General features: G+C 46.7%; 2 protein-coding genes across 4 annotated transcripts in view; both read left to right on the forward strand.

Annotated features, from left to right (window-relative positions):
* The window catches only part of LOC143746091 (uncharacterized), a 606,033-nt gene that overhangs the window by 56,171 nt on the left and 532,882 nt on the right, over positions 1–16,980 (forward strand). The gene's annotated exons all lie outside the window — the stretch shown is intronic.
* The window catches only part of LOC143746087 (uncharacterized), a 29,115-nt gene that overhangs the window by 6,525 nt on the left and 5,610 nt on the right, over positions 1–16,980 (forward strand). For all 3 annotated transcript variants that reach the window (XM_077237817.1, XM_077237816.1, XM_077237818.1), the window contains one exon: positions 5,849–7,535. In XM_077237817.1, the coding sequence (XP_077093932.1) occupies positions 6,226–7,535 (1,310 nt within the window). In that variant the 5' untranslated portion in view covers positions 5,849–6,225. The remainder of the gene's footprint in view (positions 1–5,848; positions 7,536–16,980) is intronic.

Genomic DNA, 16,980 nt, shown 5'->3' on the forward strand with positions numbered 1-16,980 from the left:
ACTGAAGACATGACCTGAACGAACCATCAATCATTAATTTAACCCTTCTATCGTTTCTTAGGCGGGTTATTCAATTTTATCTCAATGCACCAGTTCAGCTTAGAGTCTGGAAGTATACTTGCGTTTGTCTGTGCGTTTCTTTGGGTTCCTTTTGTTTACGTAAAGGGATTTTCCCGGGTCCGTTGTTTGCTCGGTGCCTGGATAGATGTCTCTGGGCGGCCAATTACGTGGTGTGTTGGCGATGGATGAAAAGTCTTTTAAGTTGAAGCGGCTTTGCAGTCGAATCGTTTAAACAAAACTTTGCAGCAAAACTTAACTTAGAACCGAGACTCTCAACAGAAAAGAAAGATAAAGCTAAGAAAGAGAAAGAAAAGTGAGACGAGAGTAGATTAGCGAACAAATTCACAAACTAAACCTCAACCCAACTTAAAATCTTCTACTAACCGAACTCTGGCTTTGTTCGGGTCCTAAGATTTTAAACTCGGCTGTTTGTCCAGCCTCTTAGATGAGTTCTGACCAATTTGGCACTGTTTTTATTTGAGGGGGCATTTTTTCACCTCTCATCGTAAAAATCATGTGTTATCTGTGATCCCTTTACTTCTCCAGCTGTAGCAGAGAGTAAAAATGGTACAGTTTAGACATGATTCCTATTATAAGAACACGACATATTTTACACAGATTTCAATCAAGCCATCTTATGAATTAAGAACATATGATCGTACTGATAGAAAACAAGACACACTTTCATTCATTCATTTTATTTTATTGTCCACAATGTGGAAATTTGCCTTCGGTCTCATAAGAACAACAATCAAACCAACAACAATAAAAACTACAAGAACAGCAGGACTAACACACAGACATCTTTGGGGCAAAATGCAGCACAGCAAATAGCAATTACGTTACAATACATCAACGGGGCGTGTTATTCAGCGTCCGAATTGCATTAGGAATAAAATAATTTTTAAAAATGTTACGATTTGCCCTAGGTACTTTGTAACGTCTGGAAGAGGGAAGGAGTTCAAACTCCCTATTGAGTGGATGAGAGGGATCGTTTGCTATTCCAAAAGCTTTTTTCCTGAGAGCTTCCTCGTACATGGAACTTAATTGTTTCTGACTTGTCCCTATGATTTTTGAGGCGAGGTTTACTATTCTCTGCAACTTGTTTCTCCCTTTTACGTTTAAATTACCATACCACATCGCCATGTTAAAGTTTAGATTACTCTCTATCAGATTCTTATAGACTGTTTCCATAATGTGCTTGCTCACTCTGAAGGAGTTGAGCTTGCGCATTAGATGTAGACGTTGGTTACAGTTTTTTAAAATATAATCTGTATTTTCACCGAAATTTAGATTAGAATCAATATATGTACCGAGGTATTTGAACTTTTCTACTACCTCTACTATTTGTCCCCTAATTATAAGGGGCTGCACAGGGTCTTTTTCATGAAAGACAAGTTCCTTTGTCTTTGTTACATTTATCTCTAAGGAACTTTCATCGCACCATTTCTGGAGAGATGACGCATGTGCTCTATATACTTCCTCTCCAACTATGTCCCCCCTCTTTAATAAAGCAACCAGGGCCATATCATCTACATACTTAAACAAACGAAAATGTTCCCGATCTAATTGGAATTCGTTTGTATAAATGGAGAAGAGTAATGGTGAAAGAATAGTCCCTTGAGGGACGCCAGTATTAAGCACAAGGATGGCAGACTGAGTATTATTAACCAGAACCTGTTGAGGGCGATCAGAGAGGAAGTCCCTTAGAAGGTGGATAATACCACCATTTACTCCTATATCGATAAGTCTCTGCAGCAGGATGTGGATCTGCATGCTGTTAAAGGCAGATGTAAAATCGATAACCTGGGCCCTAGCTAGGTGGGAGGGGGCTTGAAGGTGCTTTGCCATGGTGTGAAACATACTAACAGTTGCATCATCGGTTCCCCTCATACTTTTGTAAGCAAACTGGAGACGATCTAAACTATTAGAAACTGATGCTGTAATATGTTTGCTTATAACTCTCTCAAAACATTTTCCAAAGATGGAAGTAAGGGCAATGGGCCTAAAATCTTTTTGTTCAGTGGCTCCAGGTTTTTTCGGAATAGGCACAATATAGGACATTTTCCATAATTTGGGAATTGTTAAGGAATTAAGCAAATACTGGAATAACTTCAGCACAATACCTTTTAGTTCCGTGACATTTTCTTTTAAAACTCTCCCTCTCAGGCCATCTGGCCCTGGCGCTGAGTTGGGCTTAATACTGGACAAGCTGGCTATAATATCACGTTCATTCAGTATAATAGGGACATATCCCAAAATGGACCTACACACACTGTCACGGTCAGCACTAAAATCATTTTTGTCAAAATGACTGAAAAAGACATTTAGATCATTTGCAAAAGATGGAGAGGAGTGTGACAGGGGGATACGGTTTTGCTTAGTTTCCCGACCCATCATCACATTTAAACCTTCCCATGCTTTCTTAGCATTTCCTGAGAAATAATGACATTCAACTTTATCCTTATATTCTATTTTTGCTTTACTCAGTTTCGATCTTAATTCGCTTCTTTTTTTCTTGAGTAACTCGATATTACCATTTTTAAAAGCATGTTTTTTCTCACGAATACATTCCTTGAGATCACTAGACATCCATAAATTGTTATTATGAAATATTCTAACAATTTTAGTTCGAGTGATTTTACTTTCATTTCATAGCATTTTCATTTTCGTAACATTCTCATTTTCCACTAGATATTTTTACTCTACATCTCATCCGCAATTTTGATTTCGGCACGCTCTGCAGCAGCTGACCACTAAGGAGCGAATATCCAGTGACGTGACATAACTACCAGATACAAACTGTGCTTTCGCGCTATGGCTGGAGCTGAGCCAAAGACGGACACACTCAGCGTATAACAACTTCAACTCTTCATAAAAGGGTGAATCATTATATCAAGGGTAGCTGACTATTGTCTCCTTTTACTCTTTACCAAAAGCACTACACAAAACCAGCATGAATGCAAAGACAGCAAAGTCCCCAAAAAACATTGCATTGAAAATATAAAGGCAACTTAGACACTTGTAAGGCACATGCAAACATAACATAAATCTGCTTACTCTTTGTATCAACTCAAAAAAAATAGTCCATACAGAGAAAGTTCAATAGTAGTAAGTCCGTGCAAGCAAAATATAAATAACAAAAATAATTCCCAGTAGTCCTCTTTCAGTCCTTTTCTGCTTTGGGGTAGGTAGGCAATTTGAAGTCCTGTTGAAAAAACAAGGTCCCTAAAAAGAGAAAAAGATGAATCCACTGGTTCAAGGTCCCACAAAAAACAGGTTAATCATCCAGCTCGAAAAAAGTCTCCAGAGTATAGTCCACCACGTATATCCCAGACCAGAGCGTGTGCATATGAAACGGCTCCAGCATCTAATACACCGTGTCTCTCTTCCAAGAGATAATTTTGGGCCTTCCAAACTGAGCTAGGTTAGCCAAACAATAATCTGCCACCTCACCAAAAAACCCTTTCAAAATGGGGGTTTCATTTTGAGGGTTTGAAAAATGAGGGTTTCAAAAAAACCTATTCCTTTAACCCTAGGCTTATCATAATAAGAGCCCTAAGAGTGCAACAAAAGTCCCCCTTATTCCCCTCCAACAAAAAGGTATAGGCAAATGCTCAAAACCAACATGCATGCAGATAAAACAGAATACAGTATATACAGTGCCTTGCGAAAGTATTCGGCCCCCTTGAACTTTTTGACCTTTTGCCACATTTCAGGCTTCAAACATAAAGATATAAAACTGTAATTTTTTGTGAAGAATCAACAACAGGTGGGACACAATCATGAAGTGAAACGAAATTTATTGGATATTTCAAACTTATTTAACAAATAAATAACTGAAAAAGTGGGCGAGGAACATTATTCAGCCCCTTTACTTTCAGTGCAGCAAACTCTCTCCAGAAGTTCAGTGAGGATCTCTGAATGATCCAATGTTGACCTAAATGACTAATGATGATAAATAGAATCCACCTGTGTGTAATCAAGTCTCCGTATAAATGCACCTGCTGTGTGATAGTCTCAGAGGTCCGTTTAAAGCACAGAGAGCATCATGAAGAACAAGGAACACACCAGGCAGGTCCGAGATACTGTTTTGTAGAAGTTTAAAGCCGGATTTGGATACAGAAAGATTTCCCAAGCTTTAAACATCCCAAGGAGCACTGTGCAAGCGATAATATTGAAATGGAAGGAGTATCAGACCACTGCAAATCTACCAAGACCCGGCCGTCCCTCTAAACTTTCAGCTCATACAAGGAGAAGACTGATCAGAGATGAAAGTGAAGTGAAAGTGAAAGTGACACGTGATGGCCAAGTATAGTAACCCATACTTGGAATTTGACCTCTGCATTTAACCCATCCAAGTAAGTGCACACACATTAGGAGCAGAGTAGTGAGTAGTGAACACACACACACTGCAAACGTGGATACACACACCCGGAGCAGCGGGCAGCCTTGAGTGGCGCCCGGGGAGCGATTGGGGGTTAGGTGCCTTGCTCAAGGACACCTCAGTCATATTCCTGCCGGTACTGGAATCGAACCAGCAACCTTTGAGTCACCAGTCCAACTCTGTTACCATTAGGCCATGACTGCCCTAGAAGCCATGACTGCCCATGCAGCCAAGAAGGCCCATGATCACTCTGGATGAACTGCAGAGATCTACAGCTGAGGTGGGAGACTCTGTCCATAGGACAACAATCAGTCGTATACTGCACAAATCTGGCCTTTATGGAAGAGTGGCAAGAAGAAAGCCATTTCTTAAAGATATCCATAAAAAGTGTCGTTTAAAGTTTGCCACAAGCCACCTGGGAGACACACCAAACATGTGGAAGAAGGTGCTCTGGTCAGATGAAACCAAAATCGAACTTTTTGGCAACAATGCAAAACGTTATGTTTGGCGTAAAAACAACACAGCTCATCACCCTGAACACACCATCCCCACTGTCAAACATGGTGGTGGCAGCATCATGGTTTGGGCCTGCTTTTCTTCAGCAGGGACAGGGAAGATGGTTAAAATTGATGGGAAGATGGATGGAGCCAAATACAGGACCATTCTGGAAGAAAACCTGGTGGAGTCTGCAAAAGACCTGAGACTGGGACGGAGATTTGTCTTCCTACAAGACAATGATCCAAAACATAAAGCAAAATCTACAATGGAATGGTTCACAAATAAACATATCCAGGTGTTAGAATGGCCAAGTCAAAGTCCAGACCTGAATCCAATTGAGAATCTGTGGAAAGAACTGAAAACTGCTGTTCACAAACGCTCTCCATCCAACCTCACTGAGCTCGAGCTGTTTTGCAAGGAGGAATGGGCAAAAATTTCAGTCTCTCGATGTGCAAAACTGATAGAGACATACCCCAAGCGACTTACAGCTCTAATCGCAGCAAAAGGTGGCGCTACAAAGTATTAACTTAAGGGGGCTGAATAATTTTGCTCGCCCAATTTTTCAGTTTTTTATTTGTTAAAAAGGTTTAAAATATCCAATAAATTTCGTTCCACTCAATGATTGTGTCCCACCTGTTGTTGATTCTTCAATAAAAATTATAGTTTTATATCTTTATGTTAGAAGCCTGAAATGTGGCAAAAGGTCGAAAAGTTCAAGGGGGCCGAATACTTTCGCAAGGCACTGTATATGTATTTTAACTTAAGTGAGCATCATGCAGGGCTTTACTGTGGCAGTGTCACAAGCGCTTGTCATATATCACAACTATTCAGTGTTTTTAACCACATAATGTTTCTTTTAGGTTTTAGAAATTTTAATACATATAATTTATTCTTTCATTTCAGACCTGATGAAAGAGAGCGAGTGAAGAACTGAGTGAAGTGGAGGAGGAACATCATGTCAAACCTGGAGAAAAACTTTTGAGCCGCTCAAAGACTAAAAATAATTTTTTAAAGTAAGGAAGATACAATAAATATTTTACCTGAACTCAGTGTGGAAAGAGTTTCACATACAAACATAACCTTAAGAGTCACAAGAGTATCCACACCGGAGAGAAGCCATATGCATGCGATCAGTGTAGAAAGAGTTTCACAACTAAACAATGTCTTGATTGTCACATGCAAGTTCATACTGAAGAGAGGCTGTTCACACTGAAGAGAGACTGTTCAAATGTGATCAGTGTGGAAAGAGCTTCACATTAAAAAATCCTTTTGAAGTTAACATGAGAGTTCACACTGGAGAGAAGCCGTACTCATGTGATCAGTGTGGAAAGAGTTTCACACGTGAAGACAGTTGTGCGATTCACATGAGAATTCACACGGGAGAGAAACCGTTCACATGTGATCAATGTGGGAAGAGCTTCAGGCAATCAGCACACCTTAAAGAACACATGAAAATCCACACAGGAGAAAAGCCGTTCACATGTGATCAATGCGGAAAAACATTTTCTAGTGCATCAGCCCTGAAGAACCACCTGAGAGTTCATACACAGGAGAAGCCGTATTCATGTTCTGTGTGTGGAAAGAGTTTTTCACTGTTGCACACTTTATATACACATCAGAAAATACATACTGGTGTAAGAGCTTATATGTGCTTTGAGTGTGAAAAGACTTTTATTTCAGTAAGCACGTTAAAACGGCATAAGATTATTCACACTGGAGAAAAACCTTACAAGTGTTCTCACTGTGACAGGAGTTTCAGTCTGTCAGCAAATCTGAAAACACATGAGATGATCCACACCGGAGAAAAACCTTACAAGTGTTCTCACTGTGACAAGAGTTTCAGTCTGTCAGCAAATCTGAAAACACATGAGATGATCCACACTGGAGAAAAACCTTACAAGTGTTCACACTGTGACAAGAGATTCAGTCAGTCAGCACATCTGAAAACACATGAGAGGATCCACACTGGAGAAAAACCTTACAAGTGTTCACACTGTGACAAGATATTCAGTGACTCATCACATCTGAAAATACATGAGAGGATCCACACTGGAGAAAAACCTTACACGTGTTCACACTGTGACAAGATATTCAGTGACTCATCACGTCTGAAAATACATGAGAGGATCCACACTGGAGAAAAACCTTACAAGTGTTCACACTGTGACAAGAGATTCAGTCGATCAGAACATCTGAAAACACATGAGATGATCCACACTGGAGAAAAACCTTACAAGTGTTCACACTGTGACAAGAGATTCAGTCGATCAGAACATCTGAAAACACATGAGAGAATTCACACTGGAGAAAAACCTTACAAGTGTTCACACTGTGATAAGAGATTCAGTGACTCATCACCTCTGAGAAAACATGAGAGGATCCACACTGGAGAAAAACCTTACAAGTGTTCACACTGTCACAAGAGATTCAGTCTGTCAGCACATCTGAAAACACACGAGAGGATCCACAGCAGAGAGAAACCGTACACGTGTGATCAGTGTGGAAAGAGTTTCACTATTAAAAGTGGCCTGAAGCTACACATGAAGATCCATGTCGTGGAGAAACCACATCAACACAGTCTGAGATCACGGTAAGTAGTTCATCTTTATGTGCTGAGCAACAAAATCTGATATCTTGAAGTTAGTTTGGCTTGTGTGCTTTTCCTGTAGCAGCTCACCATGTGACCTTTATTTTTCATATGCATTTAGTCCATGGAAATTTCACACAGTGACCCTCATTTACAAAAAAAAATTGGGCACATGGTTGTTTCCATGCAAAAAAATTGGCATTTATCAATATGGATGTGAGCAGTGACTATATTGAAATCTCCTGTCAGGTCTCAGTTACCTTTAGAGGGAACTCGCGATGCGTCGATGACGCTTTGGGAAGCCCATGCATTATTGTGTCTGAAGCACGTGTCAATTAGTCCAATCGCGACAGTGAACGTCACAGGCGGTTGACGTCATGACCAGGAAAGGCTCTTACAGAAGAGTTGATGAGTTTTGAGTGAGCTCTTGGTGGTTTGAAGATAATGTAAGCGTACACGCTGGACGGTGGAAAGGTTGCACAAATCAAAGCAAGAGGAAAAGTCACAGCAAAAGCAAGACAAAAAGCAACGCAAGACTGTTTGTCATTGTGTTATAAGCGCGTCCATCCAACCCGTCTTTGTGTCAGTCAATCAGATATTGTTTTGGGCAGGTCCTATGCCCTATTCTCCGGTTCTTGCATGTAATTAGCATAATGTCCACCTGATCGTGTGCGCCCAAATATCTAAAGCTGCATTTACACTTGGCATTAACATGCAATCACCGAGATCCTATCAAGCAGATCGGATCATTAGCCAATAGGGACATGGAGCGTTTACAGTTGTTCACCTCTAGCAAAGCAGTGTGCAGCTCTTCATTAAGATCTCATGACTGACTGTGATTGTACAGGCGATTACCTCGTTCAGATAATGTTGCACTCTTAAAATGAAAAATGACACACATAGTTAGTATCATGTAAGTCTAAATAAACTGTTTTAAAGATTGACATTCATTGTAAGGTTTAATTTCTTGTCTAAATTGCGTCTGGCCATTATTTTCTGACAGCCACGCGGTGAGACTGGGCGGGGATTATATGAAGTCCTCCTGTGAATGCAGACAAGATGGCTGGATTGCATTTACATTACACTGAGATCCGATTACAATGCGTCCTCGACTACCTCCGAACCTGGACAACAGGATAACAATCCTGTCGGATGACAGTCCGATCAGAAGCGCGTTTACACTTGTCTTTTCAATTTGTATGTGGACAACATCTGGATACAGGTCGCATGTTAATGCTAAGTGTAAATGCAGCCTAAGAGTTTAGTTAAACGCTTTAATGAGCCAACTTTCATAATTAAAATATGGTGCATCCTACAAAATTCTACTTTATATCAAAATTCTAGGAATAATTTACCCGTCAAGTAGGTACCAAATAACATATGTTCCCTTTCGTAGTCACTCCGAGTTACGTCGGATGACGACGAATGGGGGTTTCGCTTAGAACACCTATCGACTTCGAGTATTACAAAACGAGCCAATGGCGATGAAATGCCATGGGTCTGCGGAATTTGCATAGCGTATCTCCGCCCCACCGCGTGGGTATAAAGGAGGACGCCGGCAACATGCAGGTATGTTTTCGCTTCGGAGCCAAGAATATTTCTTCACTCCACAATCATCTCTGACTTCGCTCTATGAGACGAGCTTCTCTCTCCGGTGTTGGTGTGACGGCGATCTGCAGCGAGCTCACAGTGCCTGCTGATCTGTGCAGTGATCTGCCAGTGTGTGTGTGTCTCCCTGTGCGCTTCAACATCGCGGAGTTTTTTTCTCCTCTCATAAAAGAGCTCGCACGCGGCACGTCTTTTTAAAGACGGCTCGCCCGTGCATTTCTGGTTGCAGCGGACTGGTATCGGACTCTGATGGGCACGAGCGCTGTCTAGTGTGTTTGGGCTTTGATCATGCTTGAACAGCGCTCGTGGATGACTCATGTTCTCTCTGGGAACGTGATCATCGCGTCATATATAGGTCGAGACTCGGTGAACTCGCAAGAGTGAGAGTCCCCTCATCCACTACCTGATCTTCGGCTGGTGGACAGGGTGACCTGAGGGTGTTGGTCTGGAACAAGGCGCCGACTTTGTGTCCACGCCCCAGCCCCCCCTCTTTAATGACGGTGCCCGCTAGCGAACTGATGATTCCACGAGTCTACCCTCGGGTGGCCCGTGTGTTTTCATTTGAAGCTACAGAGGATGATGCTGTGTCTGTAGCAGCATCACTAGGTGGGCTTGATTCTTCTGGAAATGACGACTCTTCACAGCTGCCACCCTTTGATGTGCATACGGCTGTGCCTGAGTCTGATCCGGAGATGATGGCCATGCTTTCCCGGGACGATTGGTTTTTGGGTGAGGCCGCCGACGCGTCCACGGCAAACCCCAATATCTTTCCTCCCGGACGTGCATGATGAGTTCACGGGTCCTCTCGTTGGTCTCATCCGCCTTTCCTCCCCTCAGGGGCCGCTGCCCATGGGTACACTGGGGTTCCCCCGGTTGAACGCTCTGTTGCCATGCTACTGTGTCCTCAGAGTGCTTCCCGGCGCAATCCTAAGCACCTGTCCAAGCCTGTAGTTCTTTTCGTCACAGTAATCTGTGGCGAAATCCTATAGTGCCACAGGACAGGCAGCTGCCTCACTGCATCCCATGACCGTTCTGCTGGTCTACCTGACCCAGACGCTCATGGACATGCAGGAGGGCGGGACTGACCCGAGGCTCTTCAGTGAGCTGCGCGCCGCCACTGACCTTGCTCTCCGAGCGACGAAAGTGGCCGTACGCTCTCGGAGTCAGGTGATGTTCACCAGTTTGGGGCTGACCGGTCTGATGTGCAAGATGTCGGGCGGACCCGTCTGCTCGACACCCCCATCTCCCAGGTCGGCCTCTTCGGCAGTGCGGTTGAGTGCTTCTGCCCACAGTTCTCAACCGCCCGTGAGCAGATTGAGGTTATTCTGCCCGACGGCCCCGCCGTCCGCTCAGATCCCTCAGTCTGCCCACCGCCGAAGGCTCCCTCCCACGGTTCCAACCCCGCCCGTTCACCCGGGCCTGGCTCTGGAAGACCGTAGGGGGATGCCACAGCCCTCTCCAGCCCCGCACCCCGCTAAACGCCGGGTTAAGCGGCACTTTTGAGATGGGCTGCTCAGAGATGAGACTCAGTTCTTTCCAGGAGTTGGTAGCAGGGCCACTCCTTTCCCCGGTGGAGGGCTGGGGAAGAATCCTTATTCAGGAAGAACTGACTCTCTCCTCTCTGAGCATACAGAGTTCTCGGACGACACAGAGCGCCGCCCACAAGCCGTGCTCTCCTCTTCCCCCTCTGCCCCAGAGGTGGTTGACACGGCGTGCCGTCCACGGACCGTTTCGCCCCTGTCCCCCTCTGTCGCCAGACCCCTGACAGAGCCCCCGTGGAACGCTGGTCCTTCCCTGGCCTCCTCTGTCAGGGTGCGGTTATGACCTTGCCCCCACACCGGGCCGCTATGCCGCCCTGGTTTGGGCTGGTCATTTCCGCTTCGCTGCACCACCGGGGGGACGTCTGTGGTTCTTCACTCCGCTGGCACAGTTGGGAGCCTGCACTAGAGCTCCCTATCTGTTCCGCTGGGTCGTGCGAACCATCGGCTCGGCTTTGCGATTCAGTTCGCACGGTCTCCTCCCGGCTTCACGGGAGTCCGCTCCACTTTCGTCGGTGGCTATGCCCCTATCATGAGAGCGGAGGTTGCTCCCTACTGGCGAAGGGTGCGATTGAGACTGTCCCTCCAGCCGAGATGAGGTCCGGGTTAACAGTCCCTACCTCATTGTCCCGGAGAAGTCTGGTGGGTTACGGCCAATCCTGGACCTATGCATCTGAACCGCTCCCTTCTCAGGCTGCCGTTCAAGATGCTCCTGGCCAAACGCATTTCTGGATGTGTGCGGCCACAGGATTGGTTTGCAGCGATCGACCTGAAGGACGCCTACTCTTATGTCTCCGTTCTCCTTCGACTCAGACCGTACCTACGTTCTGCTGTCAGGGCGCGCGCATGTCAGTACTCTGTTCTCCCATTCGGGCTAGCCCTGTCTCCTCGCGCCTTCACAAGGTTGTTGAGGCAGCCCTTGTTCCTCCATGGGAACACGGGGTTCGCATCCTGAATTATCTCGGTGACTGGCTGTCTTAAGCTCACTCCTGAGACCAGGTTTGTGAATACAGGGACCCAGTGCTCTGGCACCTAGCTCGTCTGGGCCTTCGGGTCAACTGGGAAAGGAGTAACTTTGCCCCGTGCAGGGGAGCTCTTTTCTCGGCATGGACTTGGTCGCCTTCTCCACTCAGCCATTAAACAAGAGTGCAGTCCCACTGAAATTGTTTCAGAGGCTCCTGGGGCATATGGCATCTGCAGCTGCGGCAACGCCGCTCGGATTGCTTCATATGAGACCGCTTCAGCTGTGGCTTCGCGATCGAGTCCCGAGGTGGGCATGGCATCATGGCACGCTCCGAGTTACAGTAACTCCGACCTGTCGTCAGACCTTCACCCCGTGGTGGAACCTCAGTTTCTACGGGCCGGTGTTCCCCTAGAACGAGTTTCCAGGCATGTTGTTGTCTCCACAGATGCCTCTTCCACGGGCTGAGGCGCCATGTGCAACGGACATGCTGCCGCGGGCTCCTGGACAGGACCCCAGCGCCTTCTGCTTGTCAATTGCCTCGAGTTGCTGGCAGTACGCCTTGCCCTGCACCGTTTCCTCACGTTGCTCAGGGGTCAACACGTACTAGTCCGTTCAGACAATACCGCGACTGTAGCGTACATCAACCGTCAGGGTTGTCTACGCTCCCACCGTATGTCGCAACTCGCACGCCACCTCCTCTTATGGAGTCAGAAGCACCTGAGGTCCCTTCGTGCTATCTACATTCCGGGAGATCGGAACTTTGCAGCAGACGAGCTGTCACGGTTTCGGCCCATCTCCGGCGAATGTAGACTCCATCCCCAGTCGGTTCAGCTGATTTGGGACCAGTTCGGGGACGCACAGATAGATCTGTTTGCCTCTCACGACTCGACCCATTGCGCCCTGTTCTATTCCCTGACCGAGGGCTCTCTCGGCACGGATGCACTGGCGCACAGCTGGCCGCGGGGCCTACGCAAATATGCGTTTCCCCCAGTGAGCCTTCTCGCACAGACCTTGTGCAAGATCAAGGAGGACGAGGAGCAGCTCATTCTGGTTGCGCCGTATTGGCCCACCCGGACCTGGTTCTCCGAACTGGTACTCCTCGCGACAGCACCTCCTTGGCCAATTCCTCTGAGGGAGGATCTCCTTTCTCAGAGACGGGGCACCCTTTGGCACCCTCGACCCGATCTCTGGAGGCTCCACGTGTGGCTCCTGGACGGGACGAGGCAGGTTTGAGTACCCTGCCACCAGCGGTGGCGGCTACCATCACTTCCGCTAGAGCATCGTCCACGAGACATGTCTATGCGTTGAAGTGGAACCTCTTCGTCAACTGGTGCTCTTCTCGTCGAGAAGACCCCAGGAGATGCTCGATCTCTGTCGTGCTTTCCTTCCTGCAAGATGGGTTGGAGCGAAGGCTGTCTCCCTCCACCCTGAAGGTGTATGTGGCCGCTATCGCCGCATATCACGAAGCAGTTCAAGGTAAGTCTCTGGGGAAGCACGACCTGATCGTCAGGTTCCTGAGAGGAGCGAGGAGACTGAATCCTCCTCGCCCTCCTCTCGTTCCCTCTTGGGACCTTTCAGTGGTCTTAAATGCCCTGCAGAGGGCTCCCTTTGAGCCTCTGCAACCAGTTGAGCTTAAGTTCCTGTCTATGAAGACAGCGCTCCTGGTTGCATTGGCCTCCATCAAGAGGGTAGGGGACCTGCACGCATTCTCCGTTGACGAAGCGTGCCTGGAATTCGGGCCCGGTCACTCTCACGTGATCCTGAGACCCCGGCCTGGATATGTGCCCAAGGTTCCCACCACTCCCTTCCGGGACCAGGTGGTGGACCTGCAAGCGCTGCCCCGGGAGGAGGCAGACCCGGCCTTGGCACTGCTCTGTCCAGTACGCGCTCTCCGCGCTTACGTAGACAGAACGCAGTGTTTCAGGACCTCAGACCAGCTCTTTGTCTGTTATGGTGGGAGACTGAAGGGAAAGGCTCTCTCAAAGCAGAGGTTGTCTCACTGGATAGTGGACGCCATTGCTTTGGCTTACCAACAGCAAGGCCGACCGTGCCCCCTTGGTGTGACAGCCCACTCCACTCGGAGTGTGGCTTCCTCTTGGGCTCTAGCACATGGCGCCTCGCTGGCAGACATTTGTAGAGCTGCAGGCTGGGCGACACCCAACACATTCGCCAGATTCTATAATCTCCGAGTGGAGCCTGTGTCCTCTCGTGCTGGACCCGCTCAGGTGTCTTCGCTTGCTCGCCATTCCACTCCACGGACTGGATACGTGCGATTATTCCTCAGGTGAGCCTTCCTCTTTGAAGCCCTGATTTCCTCCTGCACTGTTGACGCTGGCGCCAGTGTCTATTGCCTGGGCGTCGGCTAGGTGCCTCCGTGTGCATGGTTCCTCCCTGAGTAACCCCCACATGTGTATTTCCACTGTAAGCCTCCTTGAGCATGTGTCTTTCCCTTGGCAAGCCATCTTGCCCTCCTGGAGTTGAAAGTTGCCACCCCTCGGGCTGGTCACTCCAGTGTTCCTCCATATGTAGCCCTCCGGCCATATGTGTATCTTAAGTCCTCCCTACGGGTAGGCATGCTGCGGCATATCTCCTCTGAGATATGCTTCCCAGTGTACCTTGGTATTCCTGTGTTAAGTAGGACTCCTTCGTCTGTGCCAGTATCACGACAGGGGGATCAGACTTTCGCAGGGCACTGGAAGACAGCTGTGAAGGTGGCGTGATTTCACGGGGACCCCCATTCGTCGTCATCCGACGTAACTCGGAGTGACTACGAAAGGGAACGTCTCGGTTACGTATGTAACCCTCGTTCCCTGAGTAGGGAACGGAGACGTTACGTCTCCCTGCCACTTCCGCTGTACCGCTGGGCAGACGCCTGAGTTCAGTCTCGGCTCCTCAGCGAAGACATACCTGCATGTTGCCGGCGTCCTCCTTTATACCCACGCGGTGGGGCGGAGATACGCTATGCAAATTCCGCAGACCCATGGCATTTCATCGCCATTGGCTCGTTTTGTAATACTCGAAGTCGATAGGTGTTCTAAGCGAAACCCCCATTCGTCGTCATCCGACGTAACGTCTCCGTTCCCTACTCAGGGAACGAGGGTTACATACGTAACCGAGACGTTTCCCTTAGTTGAGGTAGAAGGATTTAGCTGTGATAAATGTTTAAACACACAGAAAGAACTTGGGTAATATAAAGCATACATGATACAAAAGATATACAGATGGTAGCATCTTGTTACCGAAGCACATTCCTTGTGGTTGAAAGCACTACTTGGCAATAAACTGATTCTGATTCTGATAAGGCAACTTCTGGTGATTAGTTCCTATAATTGAGGTAGAAAACCCACAAATTGGCTGTAATAAATGTTAAAATCACAAAGAAATCCACAGGTTATATAAAGCATACATGCTAAATAAGATATATATGAGGGTGATCGATTCAGCTTATTGGAAGCAATATGATCGTATAATGTTGCATATGCTCATTCAGTGACTGGGTCTGGACGCAGTGGTCTGTATGCATTTCCCTTGATCGCTCTGCTCCCGGGAGTTCTGGAGAAGGTCCGCCAGGATGGAGTGAGTGTTCTGTTAGTAGCTCTGTATTGGCCAAACCGAGTGTGGTTCTCGAACCTATTATCCTCTATAGGGCTCTCCCCTGGAGCTGCTGGTCAGGAGGGACCTTCTAGCTGAGTGGCGCCTTGCATGGCTGACACCGCCGTCGGTGTATGAATGACTGAGTGAATGGGTGAATGGGAGGCATATATGTAAAGCGCTTTGGTGGCCATTGGGTCTGTGAAAGCGCTATATAAATGCAGTCCATTTACCATTCTATCTTAGGCGGGGGGAGCAATCCTCCATCCCTGCCCAGAAACATTCAACCTGTGGGTCTGGCCTCTAAGGGGGCCCGTCTCAAAGACTCTGGTCTCTTAACCGTGGCTGAACTCCAGAGCTCAGTCCAAGAGGAAGCTATACACCCTGAAATGGAGAGTTTTTACCTCTTGGTGTAATCTACAACGATGGGATCCTGTTAATTTTACTGTGGGTTCAATACTTGAGTTCCTGCAAGATAGTTTTGCTTCAGGGTTATCTCCTTCAACACTGAAGGTTTATGTTGCGGCTATTGCTGCTTACCATGCCCCCTTTGGGGGGTTTATCTATTGGAAGAGATCCTCTCATTATACGTTCCCTTCGTGGCACTCTGAGGCTGAGGCCCGCAGTTTGTAACAGAGTTCCAATTTGGGATCTGGGTCTTGTTCTAGAAGGTCTATCTGTCGCTCCCTCTGAGGCTCTTGTCTGTTTTAGAAAAAACACAACTGTGTTCCTTCTAGCCATTTCCTCAATAAAATGTGTAGGAGATCTCCAGGATCTGTCAGTATCTCATGCCTTGAGTTTGCACCCGGGATGGTCAAAGCCATTCCTCTATCTGAAACCGGTTACGTACCTAAGGTTCCAACCAATGTCCCAAGGCGTATCGTACTGCAGGCATTATGTCCTCCTCCCTTTAAGGATTTAGACAAGGAGAAACTGAACCTCATCTGTCCAGTCAGAGCACTGATGCTTATGTCCACAGATCTGCCCAGTGGAGAAAGTCAGATCAATTACAAATATGCTTTTGTCCCCCTAAGAAAGACCTTCCTGCATCCAAGCAGACGGTTAGCAAGTGGATAGTTGAGGCTATCTCTTTTGCATATGAGGTTCTATGCCAGCCTATGTCTAAACGGATGTGCTTTTATCCTTTCCTATTCATGACGTCACCCGCCCGTGACGTTCACTCTCGCCATTGGAGCAGTTGACACATGCGCTTCAGACACAATCACGCAGGGGCTTCCCAAAGTGTCATCGACGCATCGGGTTCCCTACTCAGTGAACTAGCGTTACAGTCATAACCTGAGATGATATTGTTATTGTGAACGCAATCTGGGGAAGGACTGGTTATGGGAGCATTTACTGTAGATTATTGTCCTGACCCCTACAAGTGCACAATAACCACATTATTAAAATGTCAAATTAAAAATTAAATTATAATAGATGAGTATCCATGACCCATTAAAATACCACAATATTTTTTTGTTTGGCTTAGCATACACAAATGGCAAAATCAACAGAACATTAGGATTCACACATCACACACCTTTATTTTTATCTTTATTTTATTAAATTTAACTGATTGTGTGGGCGTCTTGTGCACGCACACACACACACACACACACACACACATTGGTTCTAGGGTTGCTAAATTGAAATTTCAGCCATTCTCAAGCAAACTTAAATACAGGCAACCAAACAAAAGTTACACTGCTTAATCAAAATGGTTTGCTGTACAATCTTTGTCAGTCAG

Source organism: Siphateles boraxobius, unplaced genomic scaffold (genome assembly GCF_051911475.1).
Source record: "Siphateles boraxobius isolate OS27281-9 unplaced genomic scaffold, OSU_SipBor_1 21, whole genome shotgun sequence".
Taxonomy (NCBI): Eukaryota; Metazoa; Chordata; class Actinopteri; order Cypriniformes; family Leuciscidae; genus Siphateles; species Siphateles boraxobius.